We start from the raw sequence: 20,954 nt of genomic DNA on the forward strand, positions 1-20,954 counted from the left end.
AGGTATTTAAGATCCAAAGGTGGAAGCAGAGACAAAGGGCAGATTAGCTGGTGCACGGCCAGCAGAAGGGCACAGATGAAACTAGGGGAGACTGGGCCCACCTAAATCGGGGAGAGACCCACCCACAGACGGATGTCTTGTAGGAGCAAAAGTTGTGACTTCCACAGCTCTCTCTCTGAAAAACATCTTTGGGTCTCAGAAATTTCCCCTCCGTAATAAACTACAAGAAGATCGCTTCCATCCCTCCAAAAGTCACGCGAGGCATTTAAGTGACGAAAAGGAAGCCCCTTCCCCAAACCCACCCCCTACCAATGAAACCCACCGACCTGCCAGCGTCTACTGCAAGACCAGTTTTCCAATGCAAGGTTGCTCTGTGGGTCTAAGCAACATCACTGTGAGACATTCCCTTTCGTGGTGCTAGCCGTTCATTTCCTTTAGGAGGCTTTCTTAAGTTTTTTTCTGTTTTTTTTTTTTTTTTTTTAATTACCCGAGGCCGAAGCAGCGGAATCTAAAGTGAATGCACGTGCGTGGCGCAGGCAGGCGTCCTTTCCCCAGATCTGGGGGCACAGAAGGAGGGCGCTGATGGCACGAATTAAAATGCGCGTCACCCAGTGGATTCCGGGCAGAGGGCAGTGTTCAGGGCTCGGGGATGGAACCGCCCGGAGAGGGAATGCTTCTCGACAGGGGAGAGAGATCGCCCAGCGCCGGCTGGGGGAGAGCGGCGTGAAGGCACCTGGCGGCCGCGCGCAGTAGCGCAGCCGAGCCGGAGGCAGCGCAGCCGCTCCCCCTCTCCTCCGCGCCGCCCTCCCTGCCCTCGCCGCGGCTGGGTCCCCGGCTCGTATTCTCTCAACTCTCCGAGCACCCCCTTTCCCAGCCGAGCCTTCCCTTCGGACTTGCTTCTCTTCCTCTCCCCGCCGAGAGAACACCGCCGGGCTGCGAGACGTTCCCCAAGTCTCGCTGGACTTCGGGGATTTGGTCCTCTCGCCAGCGACATTGAGCCCTGCTCCAGCCTGGGACGCGCAGGCTGCTCAACGAGCCGCCCGGGAGCCGGCCGGGCGAGCCAGGCTCCCGTCACCCGCTCGTCGCTTCCGCTGGAACACATTTGCTTGCGATTTGCCGCATGATGCTGTCCGGGAAAGCAGCCTCTTTCCTTGGGATGCAGCAAGCCGCTGGGTGCTAAGCTTGTTGCGGAAGAAGAGAGCACCTTAGAGCGGATTTCCCCCCCAGCTGCCCCCCGGATTCGACGGAGCTGTGTGGCACGGCGGGAAAGCCACCCCAAATCCTCGAGCACGTGAAACAAAGTGAATTACAGTTATTTATTTATTGGCAGCCCTTTTCCCCCGGCGGAGGCGGCGTGATCCCGGAGAATGAGACTGAGAGGAGCCGCCGGGGCCGGCGGGAGGATGAAGCTGAGTTCAGGCTGGAAACGGAAGGACTAGACCGGCCTCCGGCGCCCCCTGCCCGCGTCCCCTGCGCTGCGGGGTCGCCCCATGGACAGATCCCCAAACCTGGACATCGAGGAGCTCAAGGTACGCGAGCCGCGGGGCGTCGATCCGTCCCTCCGGCGCGGGGTCCCCTCGCTCGCCGCCCTCTCCTTCCCCCGCCGCGGGCACAGCGCGGGGCGCGGGGGGCTGCGGGGCGCGGCGGGGCCGAGGCCCCGGAGCGCGGCCGCCCCGAGCCCGCCGTCCTCCCCCCGCCGCCTGCCTCGGCTCCCGGGGGGCCGGGGGCCGCTGCCCGGGCCCGGAGGGGGCGGCCCTGCCTCGCCCGCCGCGCGCCGCCGCCCCGCAAAGTTGCGGGAGCGGCCGCCGGGAGCCCGCAGCTGCCCTCCCGGCGCGCGGGCAGGGGCGCGGGGCTGCGGGGCAGGCGCGGCGAGCCCTGGGCACTTGCGGAGCCCCCCGCGCCCCCCGCGCCCCGGGGCCCGAGTTCCCCCGCAACTGCGCCGCTCGGGGCGCGAACCCCTGCCTGCCCGGGCGCCCGGCTCCCGCGCCGCGGACGTGCGCGCGGCCATCCGGGGTGGTCTGGCATGGGGGGGGGCGGGGCTGGGAAGGCCCGGGGGGTCGGCCCCGCGCGCCGTGGGGGGCCTGCCCCGCGCCCCCTGCCCTCGTGCTCTGCGCCGCCCCGTGCCTGCTGCTGCGGGCGGCGCCCCGCACGCGCGCCCCGGCTCCGGGTTTGCCTCCCTGCGTGTGGGCACCCCGCTTCCAGCTCCCGTTTAAAATCCAGAAAAACCAACACGCTCCCCAAATCATTCAAATGTCCCGCTCGCTGTAAAAGGCAAAGCGGGAAAGGGGGCGACGCCGGGAGCAGGCTGCCCTTTTCTTCCAGGCGCTTTCTACGCGGCTAACTTGCTTCAGTGGGTGAAGATTATTTAGCAGATGCAGGAGCAGAGTCTGCAGACGGGCTCTTTCTTGGAGTGAGGACACCCCCACCCGCTGGGGAAACTTCCCTGGTGGAGGTTTGCCGTGAAATGTCAGGGAAATGGGTTTGTCCAGCAAGAGGAGTGAGCTGGAGACCGCCCCCCCCTGGCAGGGGCAAAGACCGTGGGCGGCGGCCCGCCCTGTGCCCTGGTGGCAGAAGCTGCGCCCCGGGAGCCCGGTTCTCCTTAAGGGGCGCCCCAGCTCCGTAGCAAGAGAAAGGAGAGGGGGAGGCGCGCCTTGTGGAAGGGGCCCCTTGTGGGTAGGGACGGCTGGGGGGAGGCAGGGTGCTTCTAACCTTGGAACCTTCATCTCAGACTCTGTGGATTGTTGGAGCAAGCCAAGCAGAGAGAAAGCAGGTGGATGTCCGGGTTGAGGGGGCCGTTCAGAAGTTGCTGTGCTGTGGCCGAGGTCACCGTCAGGGGCACTCCGCCTGGGGCTGGAGTCTCTGCCCTCTGCCGAGCTAGGCCACCCTGCCTCTGTGTTTGAAAGATTCTTTTTTTTTTTTGCTGCCTTTCCAAGCACCCAGCCTCTTGGGAGAAGGGGTGGGCATCTGAGAGGCACTGAGAGCTCAGGCACTCTGTGTGTGACATGGTTTTTTTTCACAGAGCTGGAGTTTTTTAGCTGCCGAGTAAACCCGGGGCATGCACAGAGGAAAGCTTTGCCTTGTGAGAAATGGAAGGAAAACCTGGGTTTTCCCCTGCAATGCCATTCATTTCCTACAAACCTTTCCCGCTCTCTGGCATGAGCCCTGGCACTGTAACCCCTGTTATATCTGCACGAGACTCCACCAGTCCACGGTGGAAACTTGTCTGCTGTTGGCAGATGGTCCCAGTTTACTCTCAGAGAACTGCTGCCGCCACCGAGAGGGGCCTGGGCTCTGTGGGTGGGCACCAAGGGCAGAGAACTGGAAGGTTTTGGACATCAGGGGTCTGCGGGCAATCCCTGGGAAGAGGGGGCGATGCTGGACGCTTGCTGAAAATTGTCAGGGGCAGGTGACTGTTGAGGCAGAAGTGGAGATAGAGCACGCGGAGGCAAGCCTTACTGCAAAATGTCTGAGACGCTCCCGTTGGGGAAATACATTTGTATTGCCAGTTTTGGCAACCTTTCTAGAACACCGAGGATTTGGAATATTTCACACTTTGGACTCTCTCCACTTTGTAGAGATGGGTGCACTGAATGTAGAATCACTTTTCTGGCTCCCTCTTATCAGCAGAATCCATTTGTTTGGGTTTTCTAGGTAACTCCAGTTCTTTTAAGTTATTCTGTGTTGTCTTCTTTCTCCAGACACCCCCTCCACCCCCGCCCCTGGCGGTCAGTGGAGGAAGAGAAAAAAGCTGGCGGCACTTGTTTATTTTCCACGTTGGCTTTTCTTCCTATCATCCAGCTATGCTTAAACATTCAGGCAAACCACCTAAGACTTTAGTGTTTGTGAGGCTTTACCTACATGAAAAGAAAACAAGATCACAGTTCAATAAATAAGTAAATGTGCATTTTATCATCAGATACTGTTTAGCTAATTTTGTCTTCATTAGGTAATGCTTGCCTTTGATTCTGAGAAAGATTATGCTAATTCTTTAGTTTCGTTTGTGGCAAATTATTTTATCTTGAGATTTGTAACGAAAATATGTTTTGTTTTTTTTTTGCTGTGTTAGGTGTGTGAATGTTGATTTTTATCTGCTCTCCAGTAAATAATGTTGTCTTCTGCAAGTTTTTAAACTACTGACAACCCTCAATTATTAAGTGGTGAGCCATTGCTATGGTTATCCTAAGAGTAAGTGCAATATGCATATTAAACTGTATTGGCGGAGAAGTAAATACACTTCCGTGTGTAAAACTTGCTAATGAAGCCAAGCATGTTTCATTTCTATTCTGGACACAAATTCCTGATGAGACAGATCAGTGTTGGAAAGGGAGAGCATTTTCTTCCAGAGAATTTTGGTCTGCTTTTTTCCCTTTGATCTCTGTTTCTTTTCTGATGAAGGTGTAGACTTTACTCTGGATTTGTCCCTGTGCTTGTTTTAAAGAAGATCCAACATCAAACAACCCAAAATATGGGTTGCTGTTTTGGAAATGTGGGTGTTAATGAAGACTGATATTAAAGAAAGCATCTTCTACTCTGGAATATCCCTGAGTTATGGAGTACTGTGTTCTTTTTTGGAGCTGATATTTAAAATAAGAACCTCAGTTTTTGTTTAGCTCTACGGTTGCCTTCTTTTAAACAACTGATCGTCTGCACTGGAGTAGAGAATGTTACTGATTTTTAGAGGTGACCCTTGTAAATTTGCTTTGTGTTTTATTTATAAGAGATATTGAGGCTGAATAAATGACTATGATTTAAGTAAATCATGTTACTTTGGTGATTTTTACTCAGATTTTGAAATATTGTGTTACTTTGGTAATCAAAATTATGCTTTCAGATGCTAAGTATATATAAGGATAATAGTAATTTGCTTTGAAATCAAAACATAAAATACATCAAGAGTACTATACAATTTTTGCAGTGATATCATATCCCAGGTTATTTTTGTTGTTGCTTTCTTGTTTTTGGTAAGTGTTGTTCCTTTAAAAGGAGCCTGACTAGCAGTTAGAATGGAATTTTCCCACTATTTGCAAAACACAAAAATATGCTTCTAGAATATATTCTTAAATATTATTGTGTGAGGTGAAAAACTTATAAACTACATATTTAATCCTGAGACACATAGAGCAACTTTTCAATAAACATAATTGTGCTTGTATGAGTTAATTAAATGTAGTCCAGTCACTGTTTAGTTTTATCACTTTAATTTAAACAAAATTTCATCTACCAAATTCTTGAAACTTGCCCTAGATAGGTGGGGAAAAGCGTCTCTGAACAATGCAATTAGGTCATTAAGATAGTTTTATATGGGCAAGAAATGATAATCCAGCAAAAAAAAAAAAATGCACAGGTGTTTAAACAAGTGGTTGGTTAAAAAATGCTGAGGTCATAAACCAAGCTTCATAATAACATTTGTCTACAATTTCAGCCCATTGAGAGAACTGATGCTTAGAAAATTTCTAAAACCGTTTGTTTTGTTGTTGTTCCATCAATTAGATGCTCAACCCAGAACGTCGGGCTTGCTGCAGTGTAGGAGGCTTTCTGAAGAGTCTAAGTAGGTGGAATTTTTTTATGTTAGTCATTCCATAGTGAAAAATAGTACTCTCTAACAAATGTCATATTTTTAGCACCATGCTTTATATATTAATTTCTTGGCTTAGAATAAGGAAACATATTTGTGAACATTGAATTATTTGACTTCCTTCACATCTAAAGGAATTATAACTTCTCTCCATCCAGGTTTCCTTTTGATAGCAGGAGCCAGGCAAAGATGGAATAACATTTAACCTTGATTAAAAACAAAAATTCAGGCAACAGACTTGTTTCATTGAAGTTGAAAGAAACATCAAGTACCAGTAGTGAAACATTCTTCCCATAAAATGTTAGAATGGATGAGAGCGCATGTATGATCTGAGTGGGAAGACAATTAAGGAAAGTACACGTGAGGGAAGTTGAGAGAAGCCCTAGAAATCCTCAGTTGTCTACTGTCATTAGGAAGCATGTATTTCACCCTCTGTCCTACCTATTACAGCTTTGCTGATCTCCAGACTTTACCAATGGAAAATACATTAAATTCTGAAGGTCCAGTAAAAAAAGAACATTTCAAGATTTATGGACTCAAACTGTCACTACACAAAATGGCTTAATGCTATAAGACAATAAATCTACATGTGGCTTCAGGGCATTCCTTTTATATAATACTTAGTGAGTTGTTCCTCATGCTATATTGGAATTTCAGCTAAAACATAATTTGGCATAATTTATGACATTAAATTACTAAAGTAAATTACCATTTACTTTTGTTCAAATCTTTTTTTTAGTATGTGTGTTTAAATTGGTAACTGTATAAACAGATTTTTACATTTCATTGTAAAAGTTTATAAATTTAGTTGTTGAGACTTGTGCTTGACTTGTCATAAAATCCCTGGCTTCTAAAACTCTTGGAAACTCGACTTGAGCTAACTCATTTTCTATAAACATGGGTTGTGATATACTAACACTTAAATTTTAATTTTTCTTGAGGTCTCTTCCTTGACAAATGTTTAGAAACTTAGGGTGATCTAAGTAATGAAAATGACTAGAGACTGCTAGACCAGCTGTAGAATGAACAGATTTAAGGATACTTATCCCAGAAAGAGAATTACAGGACCTTACACATTAAATATTACAAATTGCACCAAGTGCCTTAAGAAGTGTTTTGATGTTTTAATATAATATTTTGGTAAATTGCCTCTGAAAAATATTGTAAACCCCAATCAGAGTTTTGGACATTTATACTGCACTGTTGGTATTAAATGACTAGAATGATCTAGCCAAGTTGATATCAAGATGTGAACTGGACTTGATTAGTGGATTCGGTGGTAATCACATTTAGCCACAGTTCAACTGAATTTGCTCAGATAACTAATTCTGGTAAAAGGGGAGCAACTCTGACCTAAAAGTGGTCTAGGCCTGAAAGTCTATGTCTCTGAATAGTTTTTGCAGAATGATGTCTTTTGTTCCTTCCTCCAGGAGAATTATTTTCGAGTTGATAAATGCAGTTAGCGTAACACTTTTGTTTCACACATATTTCCTCATTGGAGCATCACAACAGATATATCTGCTGAATATTATGTCCTCATTTTATGGATACCAAAATGGAAGTGTAGAAAATCAAGTAAGATGCCCAGGGTTATGAGATTAATAAATAATGAATAAATAAATATATAGGCCAAAAGTAAGTAGAAGAATGTCTGATGGTAGAGGTTTGTCTGGATTTCTCTAACATTCTTGTTTCAAAGAAAAGTGGTTGTATTTAAGCTATAGTCATAGTATGTACTTGTTCTGCATGAGGCATTTTTTACCAAAATGCTCACTTTTAATCACTTACTTTGGGTCAGATGACTGTTGGTGGGCATTTGTGAATAAAAGCTAACTGACAGTGGTTGATTTAATCATGAATTTAGGCTACTTCAAAACAGTTTCATACTGTTGAAACAATCTTTTAAAATCCACTAGTTTATATATATTTGCCTAACTCCATTAGTTTGCCTCATTATTTTGCCTCTCAGGTCACTGCAAATAATTTTGATTTTGTTAGGATAGTAAATTGGGACTTAGCCTCTAGCATGGATTTGATGAACATTTAGTTTCAGTCTTAAAAGATAAAAAATAAATGGGTATGATTATACTAATACTAAAATTATTAAGTACTTTTATGCTATCCCAGAAATCAGGAAATAAATACCAGATGATTTAATCCATAATAGGACCAAAGTGTTCATTCAATACAATCTTTGAGAATAATAAAATTGAAGAAGTGATTGTAATATTAATTTGGCTTTCAGCCTTGTGATTTTCATATCATTTTATTACAAATTTTATTTGTACTAGGAATCACAAATGAAGATGTGCAAGTCTCAACATTTATGGGTTTCACTAGAGCAGGGCTTCTTAACAAGGGGTCCATGAGCTTCACCTGAAATTCAAATAAACATTATTCTTGTAGGGACATAGAATATAATATATTATTTAATATGTTTATTAAATAATACACCGTAGAGTGTAGACTTAGTGAGGGGTCTGTGGTTTTCACCTGACTGCCAAAGGGGTCCGTGGAATAAAAAAGTTGAAGAACCTGCTCTAGAGGATATGTAATTTTTTGGATAACATGTATTTTCTGCCTACGAATCTTCATTTTCTTAGGTCTCTTTCTTTTCTTCACTGGAACTAGATGCTGTCATTCTTTTAGAGACCATTTTCCTAAATAAAAAAAAAAAGAACAACCTCAAGCCAGTTTTAATAATTTCTCCAGCACGACTGCTTATGTAGCATGGAGAAGAGAACATAACAAAACACATTTGAGTTTTGGATCCTGGATGGGCTGCCAAGCTCACTTAGCACTGTCCTGCCTCCCAAAGCACATCTGGTTAGTCAGTATCCCAGCAGAACTGTAAGGTTAGTTCTGGGTTATTCCTAAGTTAAAAATGCAAACCTGAAATCTCGGGGAGCCAAGCGTCTGTTCTAGCCTACCTTTGCTCGAGGCACGTCATGCTTCAATGGCTAACCCACATGTTACTGTTATCTAACTTACTTTCATATTTGTGTCTAAGCTCCCGTATTTCCGTGGAGGAACTAGAAAAACGCGTATTATCTACCTAAGATAAAAGAGCTTTTGATTTTTTCTTGTATAAAATAGCCAATTTTGTTACCATGAGCAGGAGTTGTGCATGTGTGAGAGAGACATGATATAATAAATCAATGTCATTGATAGGAAATTATTGCCATCACTGTAATTTCACAAGTCTGTATCTACTCAGAGGATTGAGGGTTTTAAATCTAACTCAGAAGGAGAAGGTAATGAATTCAAGGACAGAAATTGCTGACCCAAATATTTATTAATTGCATTCTGAGTTTCCACCTTCCCCTCAATATGAGACATGTGAAAGCAAAGTTCCATCTCATCAAAGCAACATTGATATTTAACCTCATTAATCTTTTTCATAATGAAACAAATTGGGTTTATCTCTTTTACTTAGTTTCTAAAAAGTTTAAAAGCATATTTAGAACCCATCTATAAGAAATATACTCATGCCTTAGCCTAAATCCTGGCTTCATGTTTTTTCCCCCATAGCCTTAATATTTCCTGAAGGAATGAGTGGTTATAAATAAATGCATACATACTTAAAAATTATTAAAGCCTTTCACAGAGACTCTTAAATATATTCTTCATGTTTCAGTGGACATGCCTTCATAGTTGACATCTTTTCTGAACAGCTCAAAACTCTCTATGCATTTTCTTTAATTTGTCAGGGGCAGCCAAGTTCAGGAAGTCTGAATTATCACACAGTGGTCACGACTTCCATTGCATGTAACAGCTGTAGAACTACTAAACCTGTTTGCCACAAAGTGAAATGCACTACACTCCTAAGGGTGAAAGACTGATATTTAGTACTTACATTATCAGAACTTGTACTTGCTCTAAGACATTCTGTCGTAAATCATTTATTATATTTTTATTGTTCTCAGATCTGGCCTTTATTACCTACATTACTAAATCTGTATATCTCATGCTGCTGACTTTTGTCTGGAGTAGCAACATTATTTCAGGAAAAGTTAAAATAAATGAGCTTATCTTAGTCAGCATTTTGTTTAATGTTTCCAGCTCCACTTTGTAGAATCAATGTTTTGATCAGTCAGTGGCTCTCGGCAGCAGAGGCAGTTGGACTTTAGATATTTTGTTTCATTTCGCTGTTTCTTAAAGTTCATGCCTGATTCATTGAGTGAATCCATGCACAGTATTGTGTCATAATGATAAAGGTCCTCATTTTTACAACATCCTAAGGGGTACTTGGCTTCAATTTCCTGGAAGAAATTATGAGCATTTAGTAATAATACAATAAGAAGGATACAGCTAGATTAGATTAAGGCAGTGTGTTCTGGGCATGTAGCAAGGCAATTGAAAATTTTTCACATGCTTCTGGGTCCAATTATAATACAAAACATGCTTTCATTTTTCAAGTACTCATATATTGTTTCATATATATTTATTTCATTTCTTCCTAAAGTGATCATAGCTCTCTGTATAATAAAAATAACACAACTTATTTCGTGTTTAACATTTGCATCTACTAACATTTTTTTGCAACATCTGTTTCATATTTAAACACACCTGAAATGGATTTCAGAAAATTTTGGAGAGTTCACTCAAAGCATACTAAAATTTTTATGTTATATGTGATAATATGCTATTTTACATGATTCAATAGTGTACGTTATAGTTTAACTTGACCTTTGTAGACTTCCGTAATTGAAAAAAAAATCGTCTGTGAACATACTGTGTAATATTCGGCATTCTGTCTCAGTGTTTTGGTGCTTACTGAGATTCACTGTCCATCCTACTTATATATTTATTTATGTCCCCCCACCCTGGTTGTTTGCACTCTCTCTCTGCTTCTGCTTGTTTTCTTTTCAGGAGACCCTGGGAACCGAACCCAAGCTGAGGAAGGTGGCGCCTAATCGCTTAAGTCTCCTTCCCTCCCTGTCCATCTTAATTGTAAACAAATGGAATTCACATTTGTATTTTCCTGCATGCATTATGCAATAAAAATCACAGAGGTTGAAATCTCATTTTCCACTTCTTGTCTTGTTGATAAATAGTATTGATTATGAATGAATAAAGATTACAAAAAAGAGAACATCAATTGAAATTTGGGAAAGTTAACACGGCAGCTTAAAGCATAATTGAAAGAGAAAGATGATAAACACACACAAAATTAAGCAGAATAAGCATCATGCTCCCCACTCAAAGAAACAGTTGCCTTATCTCCTATTCTCTTCTCTTTGACTTAAATAGTCTAATGACTCATTTTTACCTTATATGACCTGTGGTTCACTATGGTATTTGTAGATATATTCCTTATAACTATTTGGTGTGCGTCTTACTGAATTTTTAGCAAGAATTAAGCTTTTTTAAAAAAATGTTCAACATTACACAATATTGCAACTTTTGCCATTTGCTCTTATGCTTTTAAAATATTTCAATAGCTCCCTTATGTGTGATTTCTAAAGTTCCTGCTGCCAGGGATTTTGTTCTCGGATTTTTCTAGTTCCTCTGTATGGGTACTTCCTAGATAGTCTTATATAGCTATCTGCTATTTTGTAGCGCTCTATTATCTCTAACTATCTCTAATCTATTACTCATGCAGATTCTGCTTATACTTGCAAAGTATAGATGCCCACTTATGCATATTCATCCCCCACCTCTTACTTGAGCTACATTCCTTTCTCCCAATTTTCAACCATTTATTGGAAATCTTTATCTGGATGTTTTACAGGCATCTCAGTATATCCCTCCCTCCCTCTCAAATATCTTGCTCTTCCCTCATTCTTTATTTTGGTTTGTGCTCTCACCATTCACTCAGGCATGCAAGCCAGAGCCTCAGGACGCTTCTCTGTTCATCCCATTTTAGCATCCCTCTCTTCCTAGTGATCAGTAACTCCCTCGTACTTTACATGCATGGGTCCTCCCCTCCACACCTTTTGCTAAAACACCAGATCAGGTTCCCACCTGCTCAAATCTGAAGTTCTGTCAAGTGTTCTCTTGTCTTCTCCCAAGAGATATATATGCATTTCTTGCAGTGATCCTGGCAATGTCCCAATTATGACTATAGAGTTAGAAGTGGGATGGAATCACAGGAAGGTATTTACACCTTCTCCTTTGTGTTTCCCGGTAAGCCATCGCAGAGTAAGTTGGTAAAGAGGAACCGTTCTGGATGGTGAGGGATTTAGAGGTTTCTAGGCATGCCACAGGAGATCCTCGAAAATGGAGCAAAGGCGATCCCTGGAAGTTAAATCTGATGATAGCCACGGAAAAACCATGACTAAAATATTCAGGGTAGGGAAAAAGGAACCACATAGATTATTTGGAGATAATAATGATAAATTTTGATTTTGTGCCATGATGAAATCTTCATGAGTACCAGAACCATGTTAGATAATTTGATTAGCCAACTTCCTTTATTTTTGATAGTTTGACCTGGTTTCCAACAGTAAAATAAGTTATCTTCTGCTGGGAATTTGACAGCCCTGGCTTCCTGAGGGCGTGCAGCTATGGAATAAGCTACCTGCTGGCAGGGAGCATCCCAGATGGAAGGAATTTCCGTGAAGGCAGGCCAGGGTGTTTGAATTCTGAAATGCAAGTCATACTTACTGAACTTGGTTAATTAATTATCTGTAATTAATTAATTATTTACAGATAATTGTCATTGTGGTTATTTTAATCTTGCTATTCTTTTTTTTTGGGGGGGGGCGGATAATCTTGCTATTCTTCACCTTTCAGTAAAAGTTATTGACTATCATAGTTGTGTCTTGAGTTTTCTATGGGGGTTATAATATAATGAGTAAGGTAATGTAGACATGCTTATATTGAAACGGAATGGGGGGATGGGCAAAATCTAATTGAAAATGACTGGTGAGAACAGAAGGGACTGGTGAAGGATCTTCTAAGAAAATGTGATTTGCAAGAAGCAGGGGTTCTGGGTGTCAAGATCTGTCTAAGGTTCTCCAAATGGAGAGTCTTCTCTATTAAGGAATCAGGCAAATTCCTTGTACTTTCTAACTGGGCTTTCTCTCTCCAGCCTATGCTCCAGGTGATACGAATTCCACAACACTTCCGGATTTTCCTTTGTATAAAATAGTACTGTTTTGTCACTCACCTGCTTAAAAGTGTTGCTTATTTTGTAATCCACATTCCTCAACATGGTTAGATCTTGCTCATTTCCAGGCTATCAGTGAGCATGCTCTTTCTTACCTTCCAACATACATGTGTCCACACATATTCTACCATGACTTAAATGAATAACACTTCATTTTGGTTATGCCAGTTCCTTTCGCTAATTTGTAATCTGGCATATGCATTTGTCTGGATCACATCTCTGCTTCTTGCTGAGAGAACTCCTACTTATTGCCCAGTATTTACTCCCAGGAAGATATGATTGTTTCTTCCTTTGTGTTTCCACATACTCTACTTGTAGCTTCATTACTCACTTTTACCAAAATTTCTTTTGTACCAGAGCACCTGATCTGTACAGTGTAAGTCCTTTGAAATCTGTTGAGAATTCCTTCAATGTCCAGTATATAAGCAATTTTTATAAATGTTCTGGGCTTCCTTGAAAAGAACGTGCCTTTTTCACTTCTTGGAGACAAAGTCTCAGAGCCAACCATTTGACTTAGTTTATTATTTATACTGTATATATTTTCTATAATCTTATTATTTTTCTCTGTTTAACTATCGGATATGAAAGATGTGTGTTAAATTTTCATGTTACGATGATGGATTTATTTATTTATCCCTGTAGGTCTCTCAATTTTTGCTTTATATATTTGAGGTCGTGTTATCAGATGCATATAAGTTTAGAACTGTTATAATTTCTTTGTGAATCGAGATGTTTATTACTATGTGTTAACCCTCTTATTAAACTGTTAATGCTTTCTTTCTTAAAATTTATTTTGTATAATTTTAATATAGGTATACTGGCTTTAATTAATATCATATGCCATTACCCAGCTTTATTTTGACTATATTTTCTGATATGTACTTCTTTCATCCTTTTATTTTCAGTCTCTTTGGTTACTTGAGTTTTAGATTTATCTCTTCCAAATAGCATACAGCTATATTTTAGAAATCTATTTGTACTTTTTGCCTTTCAATTAATTCATTTAGCTTATTTATATTTATTGTAATTTTCAATACTTTGGTTTTAATTCTACTATTTTATGATATCTTTCATTCCAGAAATTATTCTCCTGTTGGCTGGTAGCAAACTCTCAGTTTCTTGGGAGTCTGAAAATGTTTCACTTCACCTGCATTAAAAAAAATTTTTTTCTGGATTTCAATGCAATGCACTCTTATTTTCTCATTGTGTATTGAAGGCATCACTTCACTGTCTTCTTGCAGCAAGTGTTGCCAATGAGAAATCTGCTCTTAATCCAAATGGCATTTTATAGAGATAATGTTTTATTCTCTTTAGCAACTTAAAAGACCTTGTCTTTGTTTTTGGTGGTCTGAAGTTTTACTATGATGTCTGTGAGAGATTTTCTTTTTATTTATCCAGCTTGATATTTTGTGTTTCTTGAATCTTAGTGAAAAGTGAAAAACTGACTTTCTTATAGTGCTTATCTAAGAACTACTATATTATCTCTTTTAAGATTTCTCCTGCTAACTTTAATTTTATACTTATACGTATTCTGTATAGACTGTATACTACTTTGTGCAAAATGTAAATATCTAAGTATATATATAAGTATGAAACACTGAAAATTGTGGTTTGTTTTATATGCCTTATACACTGAAAAATGATAAATGTTTACTACATCATTGTTGATAAATATTTGGTGTTTAACCAGAACTTTATATTGGGGGAAATGATGCTGTCTGTTTGTAGTATGTGGTTTTTTGGTTTGTTGTTGTTATTGTTGTTCCTTGACTTAACACTGAACGAAATATGAATTAAATGATGAAGTGAGTGGTATCCAGGTCCTGTGACTAATAGTTAACTAGATATTTTTGTTCTTTTTATAAGTTTATCAAAACCCTATAGTGATGGCACAAGAATTTATCTTTGGTTTAGGAGGGGGAAATTTCCCTTTGAATTTTTGGCATCAACTTTTAAAGTGTTACACACAAAACATTGTAGAAAGTATATTTTGTAACTGAGATCTCCTTATTCCAAACTTCCTATTCTACAGTTGATTTTTAGTTGAAGCAAGACAGCAGACAATCTCTGCCTGGTCTCTGCCTTCTCCAGACTTCCTCTCTGAGATTCAGCTGCTCCACTTTCTTCCCAATTTCATCTGTAAGCTGGCCTAGGGCTTGTCTCTTTCTGGGCCTCCTAGATCAGTCTCAGCTGTTCTCTCTTCCCAAGTTCAGCTGTGAGCTATCAGGTAAGGCTGGCATTCTCTTGAGCTGCTCCGTGGGCCCAGCCTCTTGGGGACTTCATGTTAAGCAATTCTCTTTCTCACACTGTAGACTCAAAATTTTGCCAGCTCCCTTTTTATTTCTTTCTGTCAGTGTGAATCCGCTTATTTCAGACTCAGCAAGAGGGTGGGGACTCAACCTGAGTCATGCCGCACTGATGCAGGTCAATCAAAAGCCCTAAATGGATCTCATCAAGTAATCTAATCAAAAGCCCCTCAGCTTAATTTAATGCAGTCAAAGGGTTCATACTCAGAGGGATAGATTAGTTCACAAACATAATCTTTCTCTGTTTGGGATTCATAAAATAATCTCGAACTGCCATACTGTATGTATCAGTAATAAGTTTGTATTGAAAGATCTGAATATATCAAAGGTGTATTAGTCTGCCAAAGTGGTGCTGCGTGTCAGCCAAAGGAGTGCTGATGCAAAATACCATAAGTCTGTTGGCTTTTATAAAGGGTATGTATTTGGGGTAGGAGTATACAGATACCAGGTCATAAAGCATAAGTTCCTTACCTCACTAAAATCTATTTCCACGTGTTGGAGCAGGATGGCTGCTGATGGCTAACAGCTTCCTGGTTTCCTCTCTTCTGAGGGCTTGCTTCTTTTCCTTACAACCAAGCTCTTCTGTGTGTTTACTTCCTGGGGCTCCAGCTTAGGGGCCCAGCATCAAACTCCAACAGCAAAACTCCAACTTTGTCTTTTGCCTTGTCTTTTATCTGTGAGTCCCCATACCCACCAAGGGGCAGGGACGCAACACCCTACTGATGTGGCCCAATCAAAACACTATAATTCAATAATTCCCAGGTACAGACATAATCCAATACCTATTTTTGGAATTCATGAACCAAATCAAACTGCTACAGGTACTGATACAAAGTACCAGAAGTCTTTTGGCTTTTACAAAGGAAATTTATTTTGAGGTAAAGCTTACAGTTACAAGGACCTAAAGAGACCAACTCAAGATTGTTTTCTCACCAAAGTCAGTTGCCATGTGTTGAAGCAAGATGGTTGCTGGTCTCTGCCTGGTCTCTCCTTTCTGGGCTTCCTCTTCCTCTTGAGGCTCCTTTGGCCCAGCTCCTTTCTGATCTCAGCTATAGGCAGGCATAGGGCTTATCTCTTGGGGCTTCCTTTATCAGTCCCTGTCATAGGGTTTGTTTCTTTCCAGGCCTTCCCAACTACTCATTTGCTCTGTTCTATTCGCAGGGTCAGCTGCAAACTATCAGGTGAATGGCTCATCTCTCCCTGGGGCCCCAGGGTCAAACGTTACAGAGCTCTCTCTCTCCCCATTTGTCTCCTTGAGTGAGTGTCCATTTATATCAGCCCACCAAGGGAATGGGGACTCAACCTGAATCATACCTTACTGACATGGTTGAATCAAAGCCCTAATCTTAACAGGTAATTTAATCAAAGGCATCTCAGCCGAATCTAATGCAATCAAAGTGTATCACACCCAGAGGAATGGATTAATTTACCTGCATAATCTTTCCTTTTTTAGGATTCACAAACATTTATCTCAAGCTGTCACAAAAGACAGACATTATTAAAACCATTTGTATGTTGTTTTAATAATGTTTATTTAATTCTCATCCTTGGAAGTCCTGCTATGTTCTCTAATAGTGCAGTAAGAATCTCCTGAGTACATGGGCAGTGCCTAGAGAAGGATAGACCATTTTGCCAGGTCCTTGATATTAATAGCTGCACTAATGAATCTTTTCTATTGAAATTAAAACTTAGCCTAATATTATATATTGCCTAAGAGTTACCTCCTGAAAGCCTCCTTGTTGCTCAAATGTGGCCTTTCTCAATGCCAAACTTAGCATATAAACACACTACCTTCCCCTTAGCATGGGACATGACTCCCAGGATTGAGCCTACTTGGCACTAAGGTATTATTATCAAGAACTGACTAGCAATGAATCTGGAAAAAGACCTTGACCAAAAGGGAGGAATATTAAATACAAATGAGTTCTTATGGCTAAGAGACTTCATCTTGAGTCAGGAGGTTAGTCCAGAGGTTATGCTTTTATGCTTATGTGTATCTCAGCTGTATGTCATTTCTAGGAGTCCTATTTAGCAAATGAATAATATTGTTTCTATATTTCTTTTTACAACTATCATCAAACTATTTTTTACATTAAATTTTTTTTTTTTGTATCTTGAATACTTAGGGGAATTAAGTCACCTTTGAATCAAAGTTGAATTTAACATTGATCCTACTGCTTTATTCTCTCTCCTAATTCTTATGAGACATAAGCAAGTATGTGATTATATGGCTCAGCACAGATCTCTCCTTATTTATACTCTCTGTTTCATTTAGTATTCATTTACACGGGGTGCATAATATTCAGCATTCAGGTAAATATGTCATCTTCTTTGGCTCCTGAGATCACTTTTACTATTACATAATAAAATTAATGGGATATGAATAATGGCACTGCATCCAGGTAAAATTCCCATCACAGTCTGACAGACCCAAAAAGAAAAACACATGTTTCCCAGATGATCATTCTATTGACTCTGGTATTTCTGAATTTTTACCAGTGAGTAATAGGAAATAAATGATAATATATAAACATAGATGCTGCATTTGACGCTTTGTGCCTGATAAATCAAAGTTTATGGATTATATTGACTCAGCAGTGTATTTTAATCCAGTACTGGCAAAGGAAGATTGTTAGTTTGTATTTTGTCCAGCTACACACTTGCATGTCTATATAAATAAGGAAAATAATAACATGATAATATCCCATGTATATCATCCCTGAGACAGTTAAATCCATGTTCTATTAAGCCCTGAAAGGAAATACATTTAAATAACAATTTATAAATAAACATGCTAAGATAGCCACCTAGCCAAGTACCTTGCTCAAAAGTACTCAATACGTATTTATTGAACAGGATGTACGTTGGATATGAAAGTTCTTTACTTCCTTAATCATGGAGAACTTCTTGGGTAAAATGAGTTACAACCTGCTCACTGAGGGGGAACTTTAATGTGCCCTAAAATCCATTGAGAAGCATGTAGCACGTAGTCTCTTTGCCCAGCTTTGATGCCACAGAGACATGATTCATTTCCAGCTCACTTGTGAGCTGTGTATCCTTGGGCAAATTACTTAATTTTACTAAAAGTCAATTCTCTGAAATGGTAAAATGGGGCTAACAATTGTCCCTACCTCATACAGTTGTGTGATTATAGTGAGAAAGTTATATGGGTGTAGTCATCAGTGCTTGACAGAGAGCTACCCATCAGGTCTTAGTTATTAGTTCATTATTTTTGTTACTGTTCTATAGGAGAGGGCTGGCAAGAAGGAGCAAAATATGATTGGGATATAAAAAAAAAAGTATTCACTTGTTTAAGGTGGTGGTTCTCCCCGGGAAGAGACCCTCATAAAACAAACTTGCTGTGTGGGAGAGGATTGACAGATGACCATTTTAAAATCTGTCCTGGGAAGGAGTCTTAAGTGTTGGCCTTTCCATGGCTCCATGGTAGACTAAATCTAAGTGCTTGCATTTAATAATATCCGAAGCTCTCCAAAGGTTCTTAACTGCCTAAAGGCAGCTTTTAATTTTAAACACAGAGAAAAGTCAATCAGCAACACCTAAAAATATGCATTGGAATGTGTTTTGCATACATTAAAATCTAATTTCACATCTCACCAAGTTTAACTACTTTTTTGCTCAACTGGTCTCAGATTTGGGGTATTTTATTTATTCATAATAGAACACATAGGTTGTTCAAACTTAACACGGATCTGCATTTGTATGCCTGCTTTCAGAGATGTGGATTCCTCTCGTGAGATTATAAAACAGAAAGGCTTTCACTAGAAACTTAAGAAAAGTTTTAGGCTAAAAATAAGTTTTCTTTCAACCCTTTGGGGAAAGCAAAAACTAATAGAGTGGAAAAGCAAATTTTATTGAAATATATTCATTTTATATGAAAGTCTCTTTTATGTAGACTTTATTTCATGTCTGTTTACCAAAGTAAAATTAAAATGACACTGTGTAGTTGCTTCTCCCTTGTTCCATAAGTCTCATTGCTTTGAGTTCTCTTTGCTTGAAGACTTTTCAAAGTCTTCTAATTGTCTTTGTAGACAACTAGTCTACCTGCCTGTGCTGATATTTCATAATGCCAAGTGGGCTATGAATGCCTGCAAATCAGGAAAAGAAGGAGAAGATCCTACGGGGTGACTCTCTTCTCCACTTGTTTTGGGGTGTGGTTGGGGCAACCAAGTTCAGTTGTAGCTCTACCTAGGTTGGGGTAATTCATCATCACTGAGAGTTCAGCCTTCTGGTTATGGGATTCAAATGGAAACACGCCCTGAAGTTTTCCCCAAGTTATTTCAGTTAGTTCAATTCTTAACCCTACTTTCTGGGGACTAAAGGAAGCTACTATAATGTTCTGTTGTTGTTGTTTTCAACCTACTAATTTTGTGAAAAATCTATAAGCACATAAGCAAGAGATGATGCCTGTACAACAGTGGTAAAGGGGGTTCTATCAGTTCTCCCAATCCTCAGTACAATCCTATAATGGTAGGATTCTTTACCCTTTGGTCTATTCTCCTCCCCTGACTCCATGTGTGGGTGGAACCCTGGACAAAAATCTTTCCCCAACTTTATTATAAGCCTGGTATGAAAGGAAATAGTTCAACATGAGATGACATTCTTGAAAGATCTCTCTCATTCTATCATCGTGTCCATCTGTCACTCTATTTCTGTTTTATGCTTTGACCTCTTTAAAATACTAGACAATTAGAACACATGAGTCCAGGAATGTAGAGTAGCAAGACATTTACTATATTTTCTCCAATAGTGCACTGATAACGATAGAGATAGCCTTGCAGACTTTTTGACTGTTTCCTGAGAGTTCTGTCTGTTCATACAAAACTTGTGCAGGATTTTTGATATGTCTAGCCTCTTTTTGAAAATTTCTGGGATAAAATAAAATAGTACATACAAACTTCCTTAAACAAACAAACAACTGCAAGTGCCTTTGCTTTCAACCTTATCTCCAGTGAATGCCATTAGTGGCTCTCAGGTTAGATAGGGCCACAGTGAGAAGCCCTGGCCCTTCTCTGCTGCACTGGCTTCCCTTTTTCCTAAACTACATGGGGACATTATGGTAGCTGTTGATGAGAGGAGGTTCAGGCCATGGGCAAGCATGCACTTCCGATATTTAAACAGAACGGAGGAAAAATGGCATTCAGAAGAGCAAAAATTGCCATTTCTATCTTTGGGAAGTTTGCACTGCTCTATTGCTATTCCAGTTTGAACCTAGACTCTTGACAGTGTTTTTAATGTGTTTCCTTAGATTATTGTTCAACACAAGTGCTCTTTTAATGGATGACTGTTGGTGGTTTATTATTGGTCTAGAACTCACTAAAAAGCGATCAGTTTGGTTGGGTCAGACCGCTATGGGGCACGGCTCATTTCAGCCTATTTTGGTGGTGAAGCTTGGCAATTTGGACCAAGAAAGCTTACATTTACTGATCTTATTGTACTAAAAAAAAGACCCATGGCAAGCTACATGAGGGTCTCCCATCTGGCTGGCCTTGGTCATGCAGAGCTCACCTTTAAGTGGCTAAATGCAACTGCGACACCTCCAGACATCAGTAGATAGATAGGCTGGAATCTGGACTTCCCCCAAAGCAAGGAAAGATAACAAGTTCAGCAAGCAATTTGATTGTTTGTGTTATATTCAGAATCACTGGAATTTTCCTGAAACTGAACACAACTTCCCTCTTGGGATACCAAATACAGTGCATTTCGGGAAAAAAGATTTTATAAGCCGTCTACATAGAATTACTTTCCTAAAATAGAAAGCAGTATACAAATGCAAAGTAATTATATATTACATAATATTTTGAAGAGAAAGGATTATTTTAATTGAAACTGATATTTCCAGCCTAACGCCATGAGATGCTCAAATCCACTTCAGTAACTGAGAATCTTATAAACTAATTCCTTACATGGTTTTACATATTCAGCAGTCTATATTGCCATT

At 40.6% G+C, this 20,954-nt stretch overlaps 1 protein-coding gene across 1 annotated transcript in view; it reads left to right on the plus strand.

The window, feature by feature from the left end:
• The first annotated feature begins 620 nt into the window (after positions 1-620).
• The window catches only part of SGCZ (sarcoglycan zeta), a 1,168,780-nt gene continuing 1,148,446 nt past the window's right edge, over positions 621-20,954 (plus strand). Inside the window, exon 1 of the mRNA XM_058289782.1 lies at positions 621-1,529. Within this exon, the coding sequence (XP_058145765.1) occupies positions 1,491-1,529 (39 nt within the window). The 5' untranslated portion in view covers positions 621-1,490. The remainder of the gene's footprint in view (positions 1,530-20,954) is intronic.

Source organism: Dasypus novemcinctus, chromosome 29, assembly GCF_030445035.2.
Source record: "Dasypus novemcinctus isolate mDasNov1 chromosome 29, mDasNov1.1.hap2, whole genome shotgun sequence".
NCBI lineage: Eukaryota > Metazoa > Chordata > Mammalia > Cingulata > Dasypodidae > Dasypus > Dasypus novemcinctus.